At 41.2% G+C, this 19580-nt stretch overlaps 1 protein-coding gene and 1 long non-coding RNA gene across 6 annotated transcripts in view; one reads left to right on the top strand and one right to left on the bottom strand.

Annotated features, from left to right (window-relative positions):
• PPIL6 (peptidylprolyl isomerase like 6) overlaps positions 1-19580 on the top strand; it is a 35758-nt gene that overhangs the window by 1804 nt on the left and 14374 nt on the right. For all 4 annotated transcript variants that reach the window (XR_004284789.1, XR_004284790.1, XM_032338856.1 and 1 more), the window contains exons 2-6: positions 1804-1899; positions 4881-5069; positions 8776-8838; positions 8964-9111; positions 15917-15973. Coding sequence is in view for 2 of the 4 variants with exons in the window: in XM_032338856.1 (XP_032194747.1) it covers positions 1804-1899; positions 4881-5069; positions 8776-8838; positions 8964-9111; positions 15917-15973 (553 nt within the window). In the remaining 2 variants the exon portion in view is untranslated. The remainder of the gene's footprint in view (positions 1-1803; positions 1900-4880; positions 5070-8775; positions 8839-8963; positions 9112-15916; positions 15974-19580) is intronic.
• LOC116588130 overlaps positions 1-19580 on the bottom strand; it is a 40233-nt gene that overhangs the window by 1651 nt on the left and 19002 nt on the right. Inside the window, exon 4 of one of the 2 annotated variants that reach the window (XR_004284793.1) lies at positions 14344-14752. The exons of the other annotated variant lie outside the window; for it this stretch is intronic. This is a non-coding gene — a long non-coding RNA (uncharacterized LOC116588130). Of the gene's footprint in view, positions 1-14343; positions 14753-19580 lie in introns of those variants that run through there. 2 annotated transcript variants of the gene reach the window in all.

Below are 19580 nucleotides of genomic sequence, written 5' to 3' on the forward strand. Positions count from 1 at the left end.
TTAGGCTTTCAGGGCCACCAGCTGTAGGGATCTCAGTCACATCTAGATTTTGAACAAAAGTGGCCAGACAATATGTAAATGAATGGTGGTTTTCCAATAAAACTTAATTATGAATACTGAAGTTTGACTTGCATATAATTTCTTTCACATGACATGAAAGATGTCAACTTTTCATCTTTTTTTCAACTCCTTAAAATCTGAAAATTCTTCTTAGCTTTCAAATCTTAGAAAAACAGACAGATTTGGCCTACTGGCCACAGCTTGCCTACAATGTCTTTGTTATATTAGTAACGTTAATTTTCCCTTGCTTAAGCTTTGACCTACTGTAGCTCTATTTGGATATGAAAACCTATCACTGTAAATTGAGTTAGTTTGACCTTAATAAAGGATATGGCTTTGAATAATTTCACAACATCATTTGGTGAGCAATCCTCAATACCGAATTTACTGTCAGAAATTTAGATTTGTGGAGAGTATTACATAGATTCTAATTTGGTTGTAGTCTGTTCTAGACACTAAATTATGAAGAAAGTATGACGAAGTATGCTTAATTTGAAAACTGTTGGGCTTATTAGTTATTCTGTATGGTCCCCCAGTTAGAAACACAATTGCCCCACACTGAGCATGGATCCTAGAACTGTGACAAAGGGCACATCATCACCTATTAGTTGGGCAAGAGTCTAAGAAGGAAATGACCTAACTGCTATTGCCCTCTGGTCCGAAGGGCAGGATACACTCATGCCCTGGTTTCTCCCCCTTGGAAGTCCACCTTGATGAAGCATGCCAGGCTAGTGTCCTCTTTTAGGCCACAGTCGGACCGCTATGCTCTGTCCTTAGTGGAGAAGGCGCCCAGTGCAGCAGCCAGCTGTCACTTTTCCCTGTTGGGCAGATCTCTTCCTCAGCCCCACTCAGAAAGGTGAGGCCTGTTCATGCCTCACCTGCCTTCTCTTGCGTGACCAGGAAGCAAAATGCAACATACCAGGAATTAACATTTTTTTTTTTGGACAGGGATTGTTAACCAGTAAGAATCTTCTCTGATCCATATAGACAAAATAATATATGTTAAACCAAAATATGCTCAGGATCTAAACCTAACATATTTAGTATTAACTTCACTTTTTCACAAAGGATGTAACCACACCAATATCCTTTTGGTCATTCTCCACATATCAATAAATTAATAACATTTGCTTTTGTGAAAAGTATCTGTAGAGGGAGAGGGATGGGTTAAACAGGGGCTGGGGATTAAGAAGGGCACTTGTCCTAGTGAGCACCCATTGATGTATGGAACTGTTGAGTCACTATACTGTACACCTGAAACTAAAAAAACACTAGTTAAAAAAAAGTAACGTCTTCTTTTCATTAAAAAAATAAAAGTATCTGTAGATCCACTACAGTTTAGTAAGAGTTTAATTTAGGGAAAAACTGGTCCTAAAAGAACATGGCAAATCATGAAATTTGTTCATTTGCTCATTCGTTTGCTATGTGTGGGTGGTCCACTGTGTGCCAGATGTTGAGACCAGTGGGAGTACATGAAAACTAGGACATACATAGTCTTGGCCCTCAAGGAGCTCATACTCTAGAATAATGAGAGGCAAGTAAGCCAGAGCCCCAGGATGAGCTGGGGAGTGACTTAATGGAGGTAAGCACAGGGGCCTCTGGGAGCAAGAAGGGGGCATCTAAGCCAGATTGTGTGGCCTGGGTATGTGCTATATAAAAGCTGAAGCCCCCATAAAAAATGGAAATGATTTCAACTTTAAAAGAGAACTCACACTAAAATAATTATTCTATTTTGAAACCTAGGCTCTGAAGACTAATTATCCATCCAAATTTGAAGATCCTATAATAGTTCCTCTTCAAGAATTTGCATGGGATCAATATCTACAGGAGAAAAAAAGGGTAAAGGATGCTTGGGGTATGGGCAATGAGCAAAGTTTTGCTTCAATCACTCAACTATGCATTGTTTTGGAGAAACAGGAGTACTGATTTTAGAGCAACTAGATTTAATTTCTCTAAATTATATACTTTTCCTAAATCATTTCAATTACTTTACCAGGCTGATTTTAAGAAAAAGTAAAACATTTACAGGATTTTCTATTGGAAGCCATGGGATAAAGGTAAGTTTCAGACTCTCAATGCTGCTAGGTACCTCTGCCAATGGTTAGCCCGCTCTCCCTGCTCACTGCTTACTCACACTTCCTGTGACACCCGGGCACTTGTGGTCTTTACTCTGGAAGGTCTTGGTGGTCTACAGCACAGACACAGTGGGGGGCTTGTGGCCTTGGGAGCTCTGTGACAGGCACCAAGTTCTCATACAACCACCTTGTCCTAATTAAGCTTTCTCTCTGCCTTCTCCCCACTAAAAGCACCCTTGGAGAATCCCAGGCCCCAGGGCTAGCAGAGCCTGCCTAGGGACAGCAGATACATTTCCTCTTGGGTGCCAACCCTGACCATTTGGTAATGCTGCCTAGAACATGTGACACGAAGAGTTCTAAGGTGGTATCCTGGCCCAGCCATACCTCATTCTGGGGTGAGGTGGGAATGGGGTACACTTCCTGCTTGCCATCCCTGGCCCAGAACTGTAAAGTCCCAGTCCTGGTTTCCCTGCCCCACCCCCATCTCCCCAGTAGCTGATGAAAATCCCATGTCCCCGACCAGCGCTGGTTGCACAAGGATGTCCTGTGACCCTGTGGTCATCCTACAGATAATGCTGCTGTACAGTACCATGCCACTGTGCAGTCCCATGAGTGCTGCAGGACAGAGTGCACAATACATTTGTTAAGTCTCATACCATTTTCAGAGCCATAATACATTCTCATTGAATTCAGATAGAATAGTCAAACACCTACATATGGCGCTTATTATAGGCCACACACTATTCTTTGACCTAGGTATCGATTAACTCCAATCCTTACAACTGGGATGTCCAGTGGTCCTGCTTTGTCTGGTTCTGAGGGCTTTCCTGGGAACCAGAATTTCAATGCTAAAGCTGGGGCAGTCCTAGACAAACTGGGACAGCTGGTCAGGACAGTTGGTTACCTTAACAAAAATATGTTTTCCTTAATTTTTATCACCAAACTACTTAAACTGCCTACGAGTCTCACACTGTCCACCTACAGGAGAGCCATGATCTTGAGCTCTGTGGCCTGGACCCACTCCTCTTACAGATCCCACTGGATTCTTAGACCAGTGTGGATTCTCTTCTGCAGTTTCCTGTCATCTCAGCCTGGGTTACTGACCTTGGGATGTTTTGTGTTCTCTTCCTTCTGCTCTTCTCACGGGGCCCGAATGAGGCCTTCTAGGTAATCACCGCTGCTTCTCTCCACCTTTTCTTTATTCCCTATCCTTCCTTCCTTCCCTTTCCCACCCTCATCTCTTGGACACCTGCCACTTTATCCTTTTCTTGTTTCAGGCCAGGTTTGGTCCTTCCTCAATGTAAGCATCGTGCACTGTGTCATATGTGGTGCTTCTTAGCACATCTGAGGTTAGGTCTGGTCTGGCCTTATGTTTTAGCAGAATGTAATGCCTCCTCTGAGTGGTGGCTTCTGGGCCTCTGGGAAGGCCTTTCTCTCCCCTCTAAAAAGGGCAGCATCTTATGTCTCTGTGCTGGAAAGCCCCAGAAACCAGTGGGTCCAGGCCACTATCAAGAGGCATAAGAGGAGGCCTCATGCACAGAGGACCCACGGAGATGAAGCATCTACATCATGAGGCTCCGAGTAAAGCATACCTTCTACTGCATTTCTCTCACCAGGTTAAATAAATACCCACGTTAGCCATAGCTGGGATAAATAAAGGTTCCTTTTTAAAGTTACGCATTCTATAAAATGTGACAACACTGATAAATCTAAACAGTTTAGGGGCTGTTGACCCGCACGCTTTATCCGTGATTTATAGTTCAGCATGAAGAAGTTTATTCTTTTCCTCGAACCAGGTTTTGATACGGGTGTCAGGATGGGATCTGAAATCCGGGAGAAGAGCTGGGAGTGCAGCAAATGGGCTGGAAGTAAACTGTTCCCCAAGTCAGCAGTTCCCCAAGTGCGGTCTCCAGCCCTGCAACATCAGCATCTCCTGGGATGTTGTCAGACATGCAAATTCTCGGGCCCCATTCTAGAATCATAAACTCGGGTGGGGCTCAGGAATCTGTAATTCTGCTTGCCTGCTAACATTTGAGAACAGCTGTCCCAAATTATTCATACTTTTGCCAGGACTGGGACTGGGTCATAATAAACCGGATCTTCCGAGGGGGCATTAATCAGGGTCACACACTAGGGATGTAGGAGGTTGACCGTTAGTGTTTGGATAAACACACCAATGTACTTCATTTTAAGGGGCTTAGACTTAAAAGTGTTGACAAAGGGGAAGTCTCTCCCTCCTTACCCTGGAGTGCACCAGAAGTCCCTGCTGGCCCCCTGGTTTCCTTTCCCCGAACCCACTCCTGGAGAAAATCATTCTTTCTATCCTTGGCACTGCAAACCATGCATTACTCAGAACCCGTAGCCTTTCCAAGTATACACACAGTAAAATGTACTCAGAAATGAAGCCAGAGACTACATTTTGTTTTCAAGTTGACATAACACGTATGCTATGCACAAAAATTTTTATTACCAGATCACTGTCTACTTTGAATGACTGTACCATTTTTAGTATTACTTTTAGGTCCTTCTTTGCTTTCAGTGATGCTGGACTCTTAAAAATGTTCTTAAATTCTGTTTGAGAGCAAAATTCTAAAAGATGGCAAAAAAAATCCATTATTTTTTTTTTAAAGATTCGGTTAGAGTCTATCCCAAGCTCTGGCTTGTGCTTATAGCAAGATGGGGTTCCCCCACAACCACGACCACAATACACTTTTTTTTTTTTTTTTAAATCCTCTTCCTTTATAGGAACTCAAGAATGAAATCTGGGAATATTCTTCCTATGTGATGTGTTTTGTTAACGATCAGCTCCTGGGTGATGCATTTGATCTTCAGAAATGGGCTCAGAAGATGTGGGATATAGTTGATTTTAAGCCCCCTGAACTTTATGAGGCACTTACTGTGGATTATGCTGCTAAATTCTTAACACACACCAAGGTAAGTTACACTAATTTTTAAAGAAAAATAGTAGAATCTTTGATCATTTATATTGATTCAGCATAAATTACTGATATCCTCACAAAGGAATATAAATGGTAGAACATTAGGTTTTAAGTTCTCAGCGGTCTATAATCCAGTTGCAAAGGATTATATATAATATTGCAGGATTTGGCTGAACAGTGTGCAAAGCAAGCATACCTCACAGCAGGCAGACTGCATGGGGAGAGAGCATCCCTGTTCAAACATTTCTACTCTCCATTAGAGATTTATATGCATTAATTAGCCATTTTAAAACATAAAGAGCCTCCCCCTGCTTCAGAGAAGTTCAAGCGAATCATCCATTCCCCTTTAGTATGAAAAATTTTATTTTATTTTATTTTATTTTTAAAGATTTTATTTATTTATTTGACAGACAGAGATCACAAGTAGGCAGAGAGGCAGGCAGAGAGAGAGAAGAGGAAGCAGGCTCCCTGCTGAGCAGAGAGCCCGATGCGGGGCTCTATCCTAGGACTCTGGGATCATGACCTGAGCTGAAGGCAGAGGCTTTAACCCACTGAGCCACCCAGGCGCCCCTAGTATGTAAAATTTTAATTAGTACTTTCTAACACCTAAGTGAGAGGTACTGCACTAAGCAAATGGAAAGTTTGAGAAGAAAGGTGACGTTTTAAATATTTTATTTGAGGGAGAGAAAGAGCACAAGTAGGGGGTAAGATGGGGTAGAGGCAAAGGGAGAAGCAATTTCCCGCTAAGTGGGGAGCCCGACGTGGGGCTCAATCCCAGGACCCCAGGGTCATGACCTGACCTGAAGGCAGACACTTAACTGACTGAGCCACCTAGTCACCCTGAAAGATGACATTTTAAATTATGACACATAGATGGCAAGAGCAGGACCAGACAAGCTGAGGTCCTAGAGAGGTTTCCAATGAACAGTCATGAAGCTTGAGGTCCAGGAGGGTGAGAGACAGACATCAGGGCGGAATGGCAACAGAGGTAAAAGTACTTTGTAACTCTGCTCAGAAGCTTGTTACAACACCAAGAACCACATGCTGAAAATCATTTCATGCTTATAGTGGCCTGTGCCCACAGAAAGACCCAGTGCTAGGATTTGAGCCATAAAAAGGCAAAGGCCTTTGTTTCCTTCATCTTCATTTAACTGTTAATTGCCTTAAGCACAATCTGAAACAGTATGAACTCAGTAAATGTCTGATGAATAAACAATGTGCTTGGAAAATACTAGAAACTCTGTGGTAAGGGGAGGAATGTAATATTCACAGCCGTTAATTCCTACACGGACAAGGGTCTAAAAGTGCCCAGTGTATTCAGGGAAGGGTGAGGGACAGCAAGGAGGCCAGAATAATAGGAAATGAGGCTGGGAAAATGAGCTTATCAGTCACCACCAATACCAAGCTACTTACGGAGAAAAGGTATGCATTGAAAGGATATTGGTAACCTCACAACTGACAGGAAAGCTGGAGAACCAGGTTTTGGAAAGCAGGAAGGAACCAAGGGAGGCCTGGCAGCAGGAAAACGTGGCCAGAGTCACGTTCCAGAAGTGTGCAGCTGGGATGCTGCCATGGGTGCCTGCTGGCCCTGTGTTCACATTGCCACCTTCACTGAGAAGTACTTCTCAACTGGTGTCTTTGCACCATTCCCTGGAGATCCAACGCCCCGGGCAGGAGCACCAGACTAATCCAACCCAAGTCGTATCCCCACACACCCTGGCTCTCACAGAGTTGGCGGGGAGGAAGAATAGTGTCTTTAGTGTCTTGAAAGGGTGGGGGTCCCAGAGGGAGTTTTCCAAATAGGAAACATCCCCAGATGTTAAGGAGGGGGAGGAAAAAAAACCCAAACAGATCCACTAAAGAAAGGTTGAACTTAGTCCATTCTGAACTCCATTCGAAACGAAGGAGTTAGCCTTTTTTTTCTAGAAGGGAGCTGAGCCAACAGAACTTTTCATAAAGAGTATGACTTAATCTTTGCTTTTTTGGAAAAAGTGTTAGGGCTGTGCAAAAACAGGGTAGGAGTAGGGAGAGCTTGGTGGCAGGGTGATCACTTGGAACACTGCTAGAGTAGAGTAGTGTGGCTTGGAGACGACGACAGCCCGAATTTATGGCAGTAAGGAGGAAGGACTCGGATTCCAGAGAAAATCTTTAAATTTTTTCGTGCAGAGGCTACATTTTTCTTGCTGCAGGGACTTGTTTACTTCTGGGCTGCAATGATATACCAGATAATTATGTTTGCATGTCTGGCTGCTAGGTGACATTACCTGGTGTCGTGCTTATTTACTCTTTCATTGGAATTGTCAGAATTATCTACTCTTGACAACTGCATAAAGATAATATATTGACACAGAGGGATGTTTAATGATGCCTGAATGGTCTTACCCATTTCATAAATGAATTGTGATTTCTAGTGTATCATCTTTTTCTGCCCAAGCCTGTGACGTTTACTATATTATGCCTCTTATAATAAAGTTATAATATTTCTCTTACAGTTTAGAACTTGTAGTACAGAAGCTGAGGGGCACAAAAAAGTTAATCATAATTACTATGGACATAATACTACATTCCCGGGTGCCAGATAACACAATATTATTAGAGTCTCTTAATTAAAAAAAAAAAAAGGCTTAAGTGACATGAAGTAGTGACAGTGATACCATGAAAGTGATTTTATTTATATTTCCTAGGTTCTTAAGAAATAGGGCAGGACAAGTTATGCAGCCTGTTAAATCAGGTGCCATCTTTCTGTATGAGAAGGGTGTCCAAGAACTGAAATGTACCCCATTTAGATGTGCTCTGCTCCCTAAATGAGTGCTACCATGATGGAGACCAGGTTTTCATTCTGGATGCCTCTTTGTAAAACTAGACGAGATCACACAAACGTTAGCTGTCTCTACCAGAAAGGATGCCAGATGGAAACGAGAGCTGGGAGCATCTGCGAGCATGAGATCATGACTGAAGTAATACGAAAGCACAGCATATTCTCTTCCCTTCCCCTGGTCCCACACCTCCTATGGATATGATGTCCTTGTATTCCCACCCGGACAGGACGTGGCCTGGTTCTGGGTAGCTCCTTGGCGCTCTCTCTGAAATTCTAGCACACATGTAACCAAACCCATGACACGCGTGCTGGATGTTTCCCCAAATTACTCAGAACAGAAAATACCCAAAGGGACCCACTAGTGTTCCCTTCCACATCTAGCTTGCAATGTAGGGGATAACTACTAGGCCATGTGTTCTCAGTCTGGTGTGCAGGTAAAGGTTATTCAAAGCTTCACTACTAAAGGGTTTTAAAGAGCATGTTATTTAAATAGGTTGGAAAGACTTGATATAATAAAATGAAACAAACTTCTTTAATCATTACTTTAACTTTGCTGTTACATTATCCACTGTTGATGCTTTTGATTTTTTTTTTTTTTTTTTTTTTTTGGTCAGAGAGCGAGCTTGCGCACAAGCAGGGGTAGTAGCAGACAGAAGGATAAGCAGGTTCCCCACTGAGCAGGGAGCCCAATGCAGGTCTTGATCCCAGGACCCTGGGATCATGACCTGAGCTGAAGGCAGAGCTTAACTGATTGAGCCACCGAGGTGTCCCTGCTTTTGAAATCTTATCACCAAAAACATTATTCTGTGGTATTTTGGGTCATTTCTAAGACGTTCTTCTAAGACACTGACCTGCACTCTCTTTTTCTCACTAATTTTAATAGCATGCTTTTGTGTTCTTGGACATTTCTATTGATTTTTATCCAATTGGAAGACTGGTTTTTGAGGTAAGAGGCTTTTTGTTGTTCTTGTTTTTGCTATTTTTTTAAATAAGTGGGAGGTGGAGGAAAGAATCTGTAACTGTCAAAATACTAAATATTTAATCTTTGAAACCTTTTATTCTTGTTTGTAGCTCTACTGTGATGCATGTCCCAAAACATGTAGAAATTTTCAAGTCTTGTGCACAGGAAAAGCAGAGTTTTCTCAAAGTGGAATCAGACTACATTATGTAGGTTCAATTTTTCATCGAGTAGTACCAAATGGTTGGATACAAGGAGGAGGTAAGTTGAAAATCTTAAATACAACTTAATTATAACATCAAATCAGAATGTCCAGAATTTTGTTTATCTACCTTTGTGAAGTGCGTATAGAATTAGATATATTTATATTAGATATTACATATATTGAAAGGGTATTTTATATGCCCGAATGATTAAGACATTCATACTTTTAAAAAATGTCCTAAATTTTGAAATAAACAAATCTATAAAGTTTTGTTACACAGAATATTCCAAATTAAAAAGTGATACAAGAAAGGAAGATACCTTTTATATAAAAAATATAATTTTAAAATGTTCATCTAAATAGGGGCACCTTGGGGCGCCTGGGTGGCTCAGTCGTTAAGTGTCTGACTTCGGCCCTGGTCATGATCCCAGGGTCCTGGGATCGAGCCCCACATCAGGCTCCCAGCTCGGCAGGAAGCCTGCTTTCCCTCTCCCACTCCCCTTGCTTGTGTTCCTGCTCTCACTGTCTCTCTGTCAAATAAGTAAATAAAATCTTTTAAAAAGTAAATAACTAAATAAATAGGGGTGCCTGGGTGCCCCAGTTGGTGAGCATCCAGCTCTTGATTTCAGTTCAGGTCATGATCTCGGGTCATGAGATAGAGCCACCGAGTCATCGAGCTCCACATCAGGCTCCATGCCCAGTGTGGGGCTTGATGAAGATTCTCTCTCTCCCTCTCCCGCACCTCTTTAAAAAAAGAAAAATGCTCACCAAAATAAATAGGAGTACCTAGAAAATACAGTGCTTTTAAGACATATCCTAAAGGTAGGAATCTGAAAACAACTTATTTCTCACCAAAGATGTTACATTGTTACAGTATAAAAGAAAGAGGTAAAGCATTTTGTTCTCCATTTTCGCTTTCTTTTTAGGTCAGTCCTTTGACTTCACACAGACTAGGTCTCTGACTAACAGCACAAAATTAAATTTCAAAGGCCTTTTGGAAGGTATCCCACAGGGAACAATCAGGCAGCAATTTAAAAATAATTGGCTTAGAGTGTAAGGAGGTTTGCTTGAACTTGATGAAATATGCAGAAGCTTAAAATTAATAATGCTTAATTATTTTTCTACAATCTGGAACATTCTGAGGCTGATGAGAAATATGCCAGGCATTTGTATGAAAATTAACTGTTTTTCCTCAGTTTCTCTAAAACTGAGATCATATCGCCCATAGTGTTATCTAACCTCATTATTTTCTCACTTCATATACATGTATGGTATGTCTTCTGTGTCAACAAACATAAACATGTACAATTTTTAGGGTATGTCTAGCTTTTCATATATTGCTATACTAATTTACAGTTGGCTCTTGAACAATAAGGAATGTGAACTGTGGGGGGGTCCACTGATTTTTTACAGTACAGTACTGTAAATGTATTTTTTCTTGTGATTTTCTTTTTTGTTTATTTTTATTTATTTATTTATTTGAGAGAGTGAGAGAGAGAGCATGAACAGGGGGAAGGGTAGAGAGAGAAGCAGGCTCCCTGTTGAGCAGGAAGCCCAATGCAGGACTCAATCCCAAGATCCTGGGATCATGGCCTGGGCCAAAGGGAGACACTTAACTGATTGAGCCACCTGGATGACCCTTTTTCTTTCAAAGATTTATTTATTTGAGAGAGAGAGAGTGCGCTCGTGCGCACATGCGGGGCAAGGGCAGAGGGAGATGGGGAGAGAGTCTTAAGCACACTGTGCTGAGCATGGAACCCCTTGTGGGGCTAGATCTCATGACCTGGAGATCATGACCTGAACCCAAACCAAAAGTTGAATGTTTAACTGACTGTGCCCCCCAGGCACCCCTTCCTTATGATTTTCTCGGTAACTTTTTTTTTCCCTCTAGCTTCCTTTATTGTAAGAATACAGTATATAATACATAAAACACACAAAATATGCATTGACTATTTATGTCACTAGTAAGACTTCTGGTCAACTGTAGACTATTAATAGTTAAGCTGAAATTTAATTTAACCCCTGCATTGTTCAAAGGTCAACTGTAACTAATTCCCCAGTGGTGAACATGTAGATTGTTTTCAAGTATTTTTTGGTATAAAACCATGCTCAAGGGGCCCAATATCAGGATTTCCTGAAACTTAGTTCAGTGTTGACTATTATGTTCTGGGCTCTCAGATGCTATGTTTTTTGTTTTATTTGGTTTCTGGTTAGAGGTGCACCTCCCCTTCTAGAGCCCCAGCACAAGATTTGGGAAAAGTGGGTCATATGACTTGTTTACTTATTTGAAATAAAATTTCCAAATAGTAGCATGCACACATCTTGGTTCATGATTTCAAATGACAAAGCAACAAGGTTAGTTAAGGACAGTTTGAGAACAAGTGCTGATTACTAGATTCAAACCCAACTGATACATACCAGTTGTTCCACTTAGGACGTAGGCACTTAGCATCTCTGAATCAGTTTCTTCTTAATCATAACATGGGGGAAAATATGATATCATAGGATGTGGCAAGGGTTCAGGATTCAGTGACATGGTATATTGGAAGTACCAAGCTCGATAAATGTTCTCCCTTCAGATACCAGGTTTGCACAAGACTGTGGGGAGAATTTTGGAATATGGTTAATGTGGTTTTATGCTGTGCTTCAGGATGCCTCCCAACGCTGCTGGTTGCCTGATGGGACCAGCAGGGCCTGCATGGTCGACACTACCCCTCGCCTCACCTCATCCTCTGACATCTCCCCTTGCTCTGCTCCGCACGCCGGCCCCCTTGCTGTTTCCTAAGCACATCAAGCATACAGGAGCTTAAGGTCTTTTGCTTTTCCTCTGCCTGGGACACACCCCACCCAGCTATGCCTCAGTGAGCCCCTTACTTCAACCTCTAATCTGTTTTGGATTTTTGCCCAGAGTTCATCTCAGCAAGACTTCCTGACCGTCCTATTTAAAACTGCCACTTCGCTCTCCACACGGGTCTCCTCACCTACTTCCCTGCTGCTCTCCTATCCCCTAATTTTTATTTTTAAAATATTTTATTTTGGTTCATAGCACTTTTCATCACTGGACATAATATTACATATTTCCTGAAGAATTTTTTTAGTGTCTGTTTTTCTTCATTAGACTATAAATAAGTTTCACAAAGGTAGAGGATTTTATCTATTTTGTTCACTGTTATATCCTCAGGTTCCAGAACAGTGCCTGGTATATAGTAAATTCTTAAAAATAATACTGTTGAAAGGATGAACAAATAAATGGACAGATAAATAAGAAATATACATTCTACTCATTTGAAAAGTACAAAATGAAAGAAGATATCAAGTCGTGAAGCCACTTTGGTGGGATTCTCCTTTTGTGGCTCCAACAAGGCTTACTGCTTTCCAAAGGACTTCTTTCTTTCTTTTTTTTAAAATTAATTAATTAATTAATTAATTATTTTTATAAACATATTATATATATATTTTTAAAGATTTTATTTATTTATTTAACAGACAGAGATCACAAGTAGGCAGAGAGGCAGGCAGAGAGAGAGAGAGAGGGGGAAGCAGGCTCCCTCTGAGCAGAGAGCCTGACGTGGGGCTCAATCCCAGAACCCTGGGATCATGACCTGAGCCAGAGGCAGAGGCTTAAACCCACTGAGCCACCCAGGTGCCCCCATATAATATATTTTTATCCCCAGGGGTACAGGTCTGTGAATCACCAGGTTTACACACTTCACAGCACTCACCAAAGCACATACCCTCCCCAGTGTCCATAACCCCCCCCTTCTCCCAATCCCCCCTCCCCCCCAGCAACCCTCAGTTTGTTTTGTGAGATTAAGAGTCACTTATGGTTTGTCTCCCTCCCAATCCCATCTTGTTTCATTGATTCTTCTCCTACCCCCTTAAGCCCCCATGTTGCATCACCACTTCCTCATATCGGGGAGATCATATGATAGTTGTCTTTCTCCGCTTGACTTATTTCGCTAAGCATGATACGCTCTAGTTGCATCCACGTCGTGGCAAATGGCAAGATTTCATTTCTTTTGACGGCTGCACAGTATTCTATTGTGTATATATACCACATCTTCTTTATCCATTCATCTGTTGATGGACATCTAGGTTCTTTCCATAGTTTGGCTATTGTGGACATTGCTGCTATAAACATTCGGGTGCACATGCCCCTTCCAAAGGACTTCTTGAGGTATATTTTAATACATTTTGTCATCATCATCATCATCAATATAATGAGGGTGCGGATGGTGGTAATGAGAAGATGCATTCCCTAAGCATGCAATGCTGCATGACCACGGCCACCCGTGAACGAGCCTGATGCTCTGCCCGGCATTGCACTAAGTGCTGTCAGTAGAACCTGATTTCCTTTAATCCTCAGGATTACCTGCAAGACACTGACCATTATTCCTCTCTATACAGATGAGGAAACAAGCTTGAAAAAGGTAACTAACATCAAGATTGAAATCGAAGTCATCTGATTTTAAAGTTTACTTTGGACCACTACTCTGCATTGTGGAATTTGTCGTCAGAAGTATCGAAATAACATTAGGTATAGAAGGCTGAAATCATCACTAGCCATCAGGGAGATTCAAATTAAAACCACATTGAGATATCACCTTACACCAGTTAGAATGGCCAAAATTAGCAAGACAGGAAACAACATGTGTTGGAGGGGATGTGGAGAAAGGGGAACCCTCTTACACTGTTGGTGGGAATGCAAGTTGGTGCAGCATCTTTGGAGAACAGTGTGGAGATTCCTCAAGAAATTAAAAATAGAGCTTCCCTATCACCCTGCAATTGCACTCCTGGATATTTACCCCAAAGATACAGATGTCGTGAAAAGAAGGGCCATCCGTACCCCAAGGTTTATAGCAGTAATGGCCACGGTCGCCAAACTGTGGAAAGAACCAAGATGCCCTTCAATGGACAAATGGATAAGGAAGATGTGGTCCATATACAGTATGGAATATTATGCCTCCCTCAGAAAGGATGAGTACCCAACTTTTATAGCAACATGGACGGGACTGGAAGAGATTACGCTGAATGAAATAAGTCAAGCAGAGAGAGTCAATCATCATATGGTTTCACTTATTTGTGGAGCATAACAAATAGTATGGAGGACAGTTAGAGAGGAGAAGGGAATTGGGGGAAATTGGAAGGGGAGGTGAACCATGAGAGACTATGGACTCTGAAAAACAATCTGAAGGGTTTGAAGCGGCGGGGGTGGGAGGTTGGGGGAACCAGATGGTGGGTATTGGAGAGGGCACAGATTGCATGGAGCACTGGGTGTGGTGCAAAAATAATGAATACTGTTATGCTGAAAATCAATAAATACATTTTTTAAAAAAAGAAGGCTGAATTCAAGTACTGATTGAAAGGGTGTCAATATAAAATATTTCCCTGGGAGATGGGAAGCAAAGGGCAAGAGGAACGGTGGGTGATCTAGAGAGGGCAAAGGAGTACCACAGATGCTGAAGTGAATCAGTTGTGGGGGCGAACCACAGGCAGATTTGTCTGAGCAAAGTGAACTCTACGATCAGAAGGAATTGGTGCTGGAGGACCTTCGACTTCCCCAATCCTGGATTTAGTCTTCAGCCACTGCAGTGTACTCCTGAGAGATGCCGAGGGCTCTGGGTGAACCACGCGGGGAGTATCAGGCAGAGCAGGGTTGAAAACTTCCGGCTCAATGATCAACTTCTGAGCCCGTTCCTGAATGGAATTTATAGATTTTATTTATTTATTTGACAGAGAGAGAGATCACAAGTAGGCAGAGAGGCAGCAGAGAGAGAGAGGAGGAAGCAGGCTCCCTGCTGAGCAGAGAGCCCGATGTGGGGCTCGATCTCAGGACCCTGGGATCATGACCTGAGCTGAAGGCAGAGGCTTAACCCACTGAGCCACACAGGTGCCCCCATGAATGGAATTTTAATGCCACATGCCTGTCCTGAATCAAATCTCTACGCGTGCTTGCTATTGCATCCAATTTCTTTAAAACAGTGCACGTTTATTATAGGTAACTCACGCTGAGTTAAAATGGCACAGTCTTTCAACAGAGATGTATTGTATGCTGTACTCCAGGAAGGTGAACGAGAGAGAGTAAGAAGTAAAGAGAGGCTGATGGGGAGGCTGGGGGTACAGAGCTTAGAGACCCTTGTTTCTACTAGAGTCCGCTATTTCCAGTAGTCTGCTCTGTTTCCCTTTCAGCGGTGGATGGAGAAGAAGTCACTTGTGTGTAGAGGACTTTGACAGTAGCAGCGCTGCCTGAGCCCAACTCCGCGCATGACGCGCACAATGCAAACTGGGACGTGATAAATACTTGTTAAAAAAATCCCCCTCATTACGTTGTAAGGGAACTTCCTTTCCAGAATACTGGCTAAATAAATGAATCATCACACTGGGGGTTCCAGGGAATGAAAATTTGAACACTGACTCTATTTAGAGCATCTATTTTTATTCCTCCTCTAAAAAGACCTCACTGTTCCTATTTCATTTTCTCAGTCTGGTCTTTCCATTTTCCTGAAAAGCAAGAAGGACTGTGGAATAACTTGTGAGGCAAGCAGACTTTATATGAACACACTTCCTTTAAATTGTGACCACAATTATAATTAAATGCATCATCATTTCAAAGGGTCTGCATCATAATTTCGTCTACTTCAAAGAGTTCTTATCAGGGGAATGGGATCAGGAGTGTTAAAGTGCTTACAAAATGCAGTGAAATCACTACAGTAATATTTTCATGGTTTAGATATTGATCAATTATGGATCTTAAAACAGTAGTCATTGGTATAAATGGAATCACAATTTAAAGCTTTTTCCTCCAGTCTTTACTCTTTTTTAGGCTCAAAATCCTAATGTTTGCTCATTGTTATTTATCAGATATAGTAGAAGGAAGAGGAGATGATGGAGTGTCGATTTACGGACCAACGTTTGAAGGTATGTGTCTTTAAATTCTGTCAGTCTATATCAGCTGATAAATCTAACAAGACTGGATGATTCACAACTCCAAATAAGATGGTGTTTGGGATAACACTGAAAGTGGGAGTTAAAAACGGAGTGGGGGAAGGTACCCCAGTCTAGTCCAGAACAGCTTTGTATACACATTTTTTTCCCTCTGCCTAATTATATTATTCCTTTAGGCTAAATTTCTAGAATTAGTATTGTGGGGTCAAAGGGAATTTATATTTTTAAGCCTTCTAATTTGCCGTGCCCGTACTCAGAATTTGGTACTTTGATAATCATCCCATTAAGACTGCTGTTGGGGATCGTTGGAAGATGGGGTCGTGGTGATGGCATAGTTTTTGAATTTTTTGAAATTCCAACATAAAAACAGACTGTGTAAGTAGATAGAAAAACTAAAAACCCATGGATGACATTTAAAACAAAACTAGGTGACAAGGTATCTAAATGAATTCTCAATACAAACAGATGAGGACAAACTACCTATAGCTATGAAATGTGCACGGTGTCGGCATCTGTGTGGGAGAAAGCAGCACTTCTGGCTGACTCGAGAATAGCAGAACTTCAAAATAGCCAACAGTGTGTGAGTGTAAGAGGTACCTGGCAAGGTTTGAGGCTGGAGCAGCCTAACCTCTCTGAACTCTTGAAACTGATCTGAAAGGGCACTCTTCCAGGACAGGCCCACAATGAGGAGATGTTACTGTGAATGGAACCAAAGTTATGCAGGGTAGCCAGGCAACAGTGACAAATGAATGGGGAAAGAGCTAGGAAAGCGCAGAAAGCAAGTTGCCATATTGTCGAACACTACATGAAAACAGCACAAGAGGGAGCTTTGTGAATTGAGAAAAGCGACATCCTAAACACGTAGGAAACCTAATTTTATATAAAAACTGGCAACAAAAAGTTTCATGGTGAAGTGAAAGAGAATAAGGAGCAGAGGAACATCACTACAGATCATGAAAGCACACTAGAAAGACATGCTCACAAAACAGATCAAAACTGTACAAATTTTCAGAATGAGCCAGAAGACACAGAGAATATGATACAAGACAGGAAAGAACTCATAAGTCAGAATTAGAAAAACTTAGAGGTTACAGAATTAGGGAAGAATTAGCAGTAAAAGAACATTTCAGAGATAAACTTGAAGGAAATAAGGTCAAATAAACTTGACAGATATGCATGTCTTAAAAGAAGTAAAAGGTGGAAGGGGGGAATTTTTAAAACCAAAAAATAATGAAGATAAAAGGATTTATAAGAAAGTGACAAATAGCTAGAAAGAGAAGATCCAACATATGGATGGCAAGTTGTCCCTAATGGATTAAATGAATGCAAGGGAATAGACAAAATACTAAGAACTAATGTTGAAAAAAACTGTCCAGAATTTAAAAAGGATTTGATGAGTTTCACACAAATTATGAGAGAGACCTTGACATCAAGATTGGTGATGAGCAGTAATCACATAGTTACTGTGAAACTAAAATTTAATGAGGAATAAAAGGTGAGAGTATGATATATAATGACTGTATCTTTAGCCTACCCTTTCAAAACTGGAAGAAAATGTAGAGAACATATGCAAAAACTTTAAACTATTTTCAGTAATTACACTGGTGATGGTATTATTTTGAGACTTTTATATCTGTAATATGGAAAAAGTAAGTAATTATAGGATTTCCTAAATTCATCATTTCAGGTGTCCTTGTGAATCATGATTTTCAATGTGCAAGAAGGGAGATACAAATCAAATATGACAGAAGCCAATAAGTCAAATATTCTGTACTGGAAATACCGGTTTAAACTCACAAAGTATCATATCTACCTATATAGCTCTATCCACTGAATTGGACAAGGACTAACTTAGTAGCATCACACACTCCTAGCATTTACATTGGTGTTCTGAAGTGTTATTTCTCACTTAAAGAAACCACGGTTCCTAGGGGAAATGGCAGGTTTCAGTTCCAGGACAGGACATTACAAAATGAGCCTTGAAACTCATGTTTAGTCATGCTATTATCAGATAGCAAGAAAGCTATTAAAGATTTACTAGGGTCATGTCAAAGGCCTTGGGAGACAACTTGAAGAGGCTCTCACTGGCCAAAGATTTGAACTTCAAAAAGAATAGTAATTGCAAATAATTGAAACCCAACAAATATTTTAAATCCATGAATTCATAATGACATCATATTATAAAATAAAGCCTAATAGCTTATCTTTGAGGGAATGATGGGAAACAAATTCATTATCTTGAAAAACTGATAAACAAAAGCAAAGAATCAAGCATTTATCTTGCCTTTCCTATATGAACTGTACCAAATTGTAGGTAAGAGAAAATTGCTACTTACAACAGCATTCCAATAGATAGATGAGAAAGAAATAATAGAATTAGAATAGTATCATTTTGCTGCTCCAGTGAAATAGTGGATCTAAGCCTTTGCTGCATTGTTATCTGCTAACTTCACAAAAACAGGGACAACCAGAAATTATGAGCCTTCTGTGGAGAGAACGCACCACCAAAGGGACGGAACATGAGTTTGATTAAGCCTCTGGACCCAGCTGCCAATCTGTAGGAAATATAGCTAGTTCTGATGTCATGTGGTCCTAAAGATCTCTGCACTATGAAAATCATGCATTAAAAACTGCAGCACTGGGGCACCTGGGTGGCTCAGTGGGTTGAGCCGCTGCCTTCGGCTCAGGTCATGATCTCGGGGTCCTGGGATCGAGTCCCGCATCGGGCTCTCCGCTCAGCAGGGAGCCTGCTTCCCTCTCTCTCTCTCTCTGCCTGCCTCTCTGTCTACTGTGATCTCTCTCTGTCAAATAAATAAATAAAATCTTAAAAAAAAAAAAAAACCAACTGCAGGACTTATGGCAAATGTGAGGTACGAGAAAACCCTTCCTCAGTGACACGTTAAAATACAGAGTAACCTCATAAAACCAGTAACAGTTTAACATCTATTTATATGGTCAAGAAACACAGAAATACTAGAATGAATTTGGCACTCTACCTCGAAAGCTCCCTGACGTTTGAGGAGGTGGTGTGGGAAGAGGTGTAGCTTGTGACTGATTGTGAAGTGGTGGAAGGAGATTGGAGGCAAGCTGTAGCATCAGATGTGGGTGGACACAGCTCATACTGAGGTCACCTGTGGCAGATGTCTGAGGTGTGGGTGTTTCGATGCAGCTCAGTTCAGCTGCGAGCCATTTTCTACATTTACCTGGTGTTTCTCCTAGACATTGCACATAAACATGGGCAAGATTTGTTAAGCTCAGATGTTCCCAATATATCAAACAAGCTGAAATTGACTTGCCCTCTCAACATAAGTATTACAGGCAAGAGGACAAGACAAAGAACACAGAAACATACTGAAATGCTGAAACATACTGAAATGAAACACGTGCAGTCAGCAAACTTTGGACTGGGAAAAATTCTAGAGGTTAAACAGCTCAGGTTTATTAACAGATAAAAGAAAGAAAAAGAAAACAACAGTCTCTCTCTACTGAGTTAAAAAAAAAAAAAGTAAAGAGATAGACGCAGACCTTGAAGATTAAGAGACTTAAAATTCATAACAAGTCTTTTAAAATGGTAAAGACT

The sequence above is a fragment of the Mustela erminea genome, chromosome 4, assembly GCF_009829155.1.
Source record: "Mustela erminea isolate mMusErm1 chromosome 4, mMusErm1.Pri, whole genome shotgun sequence".
NCBI classification, from domain to species: domain Eukaryota; kingdom Metazoa; phylum Chordata; class Mammalia; order Carnivora; family Mustelidae; genus Mustela; species Mustela erminea.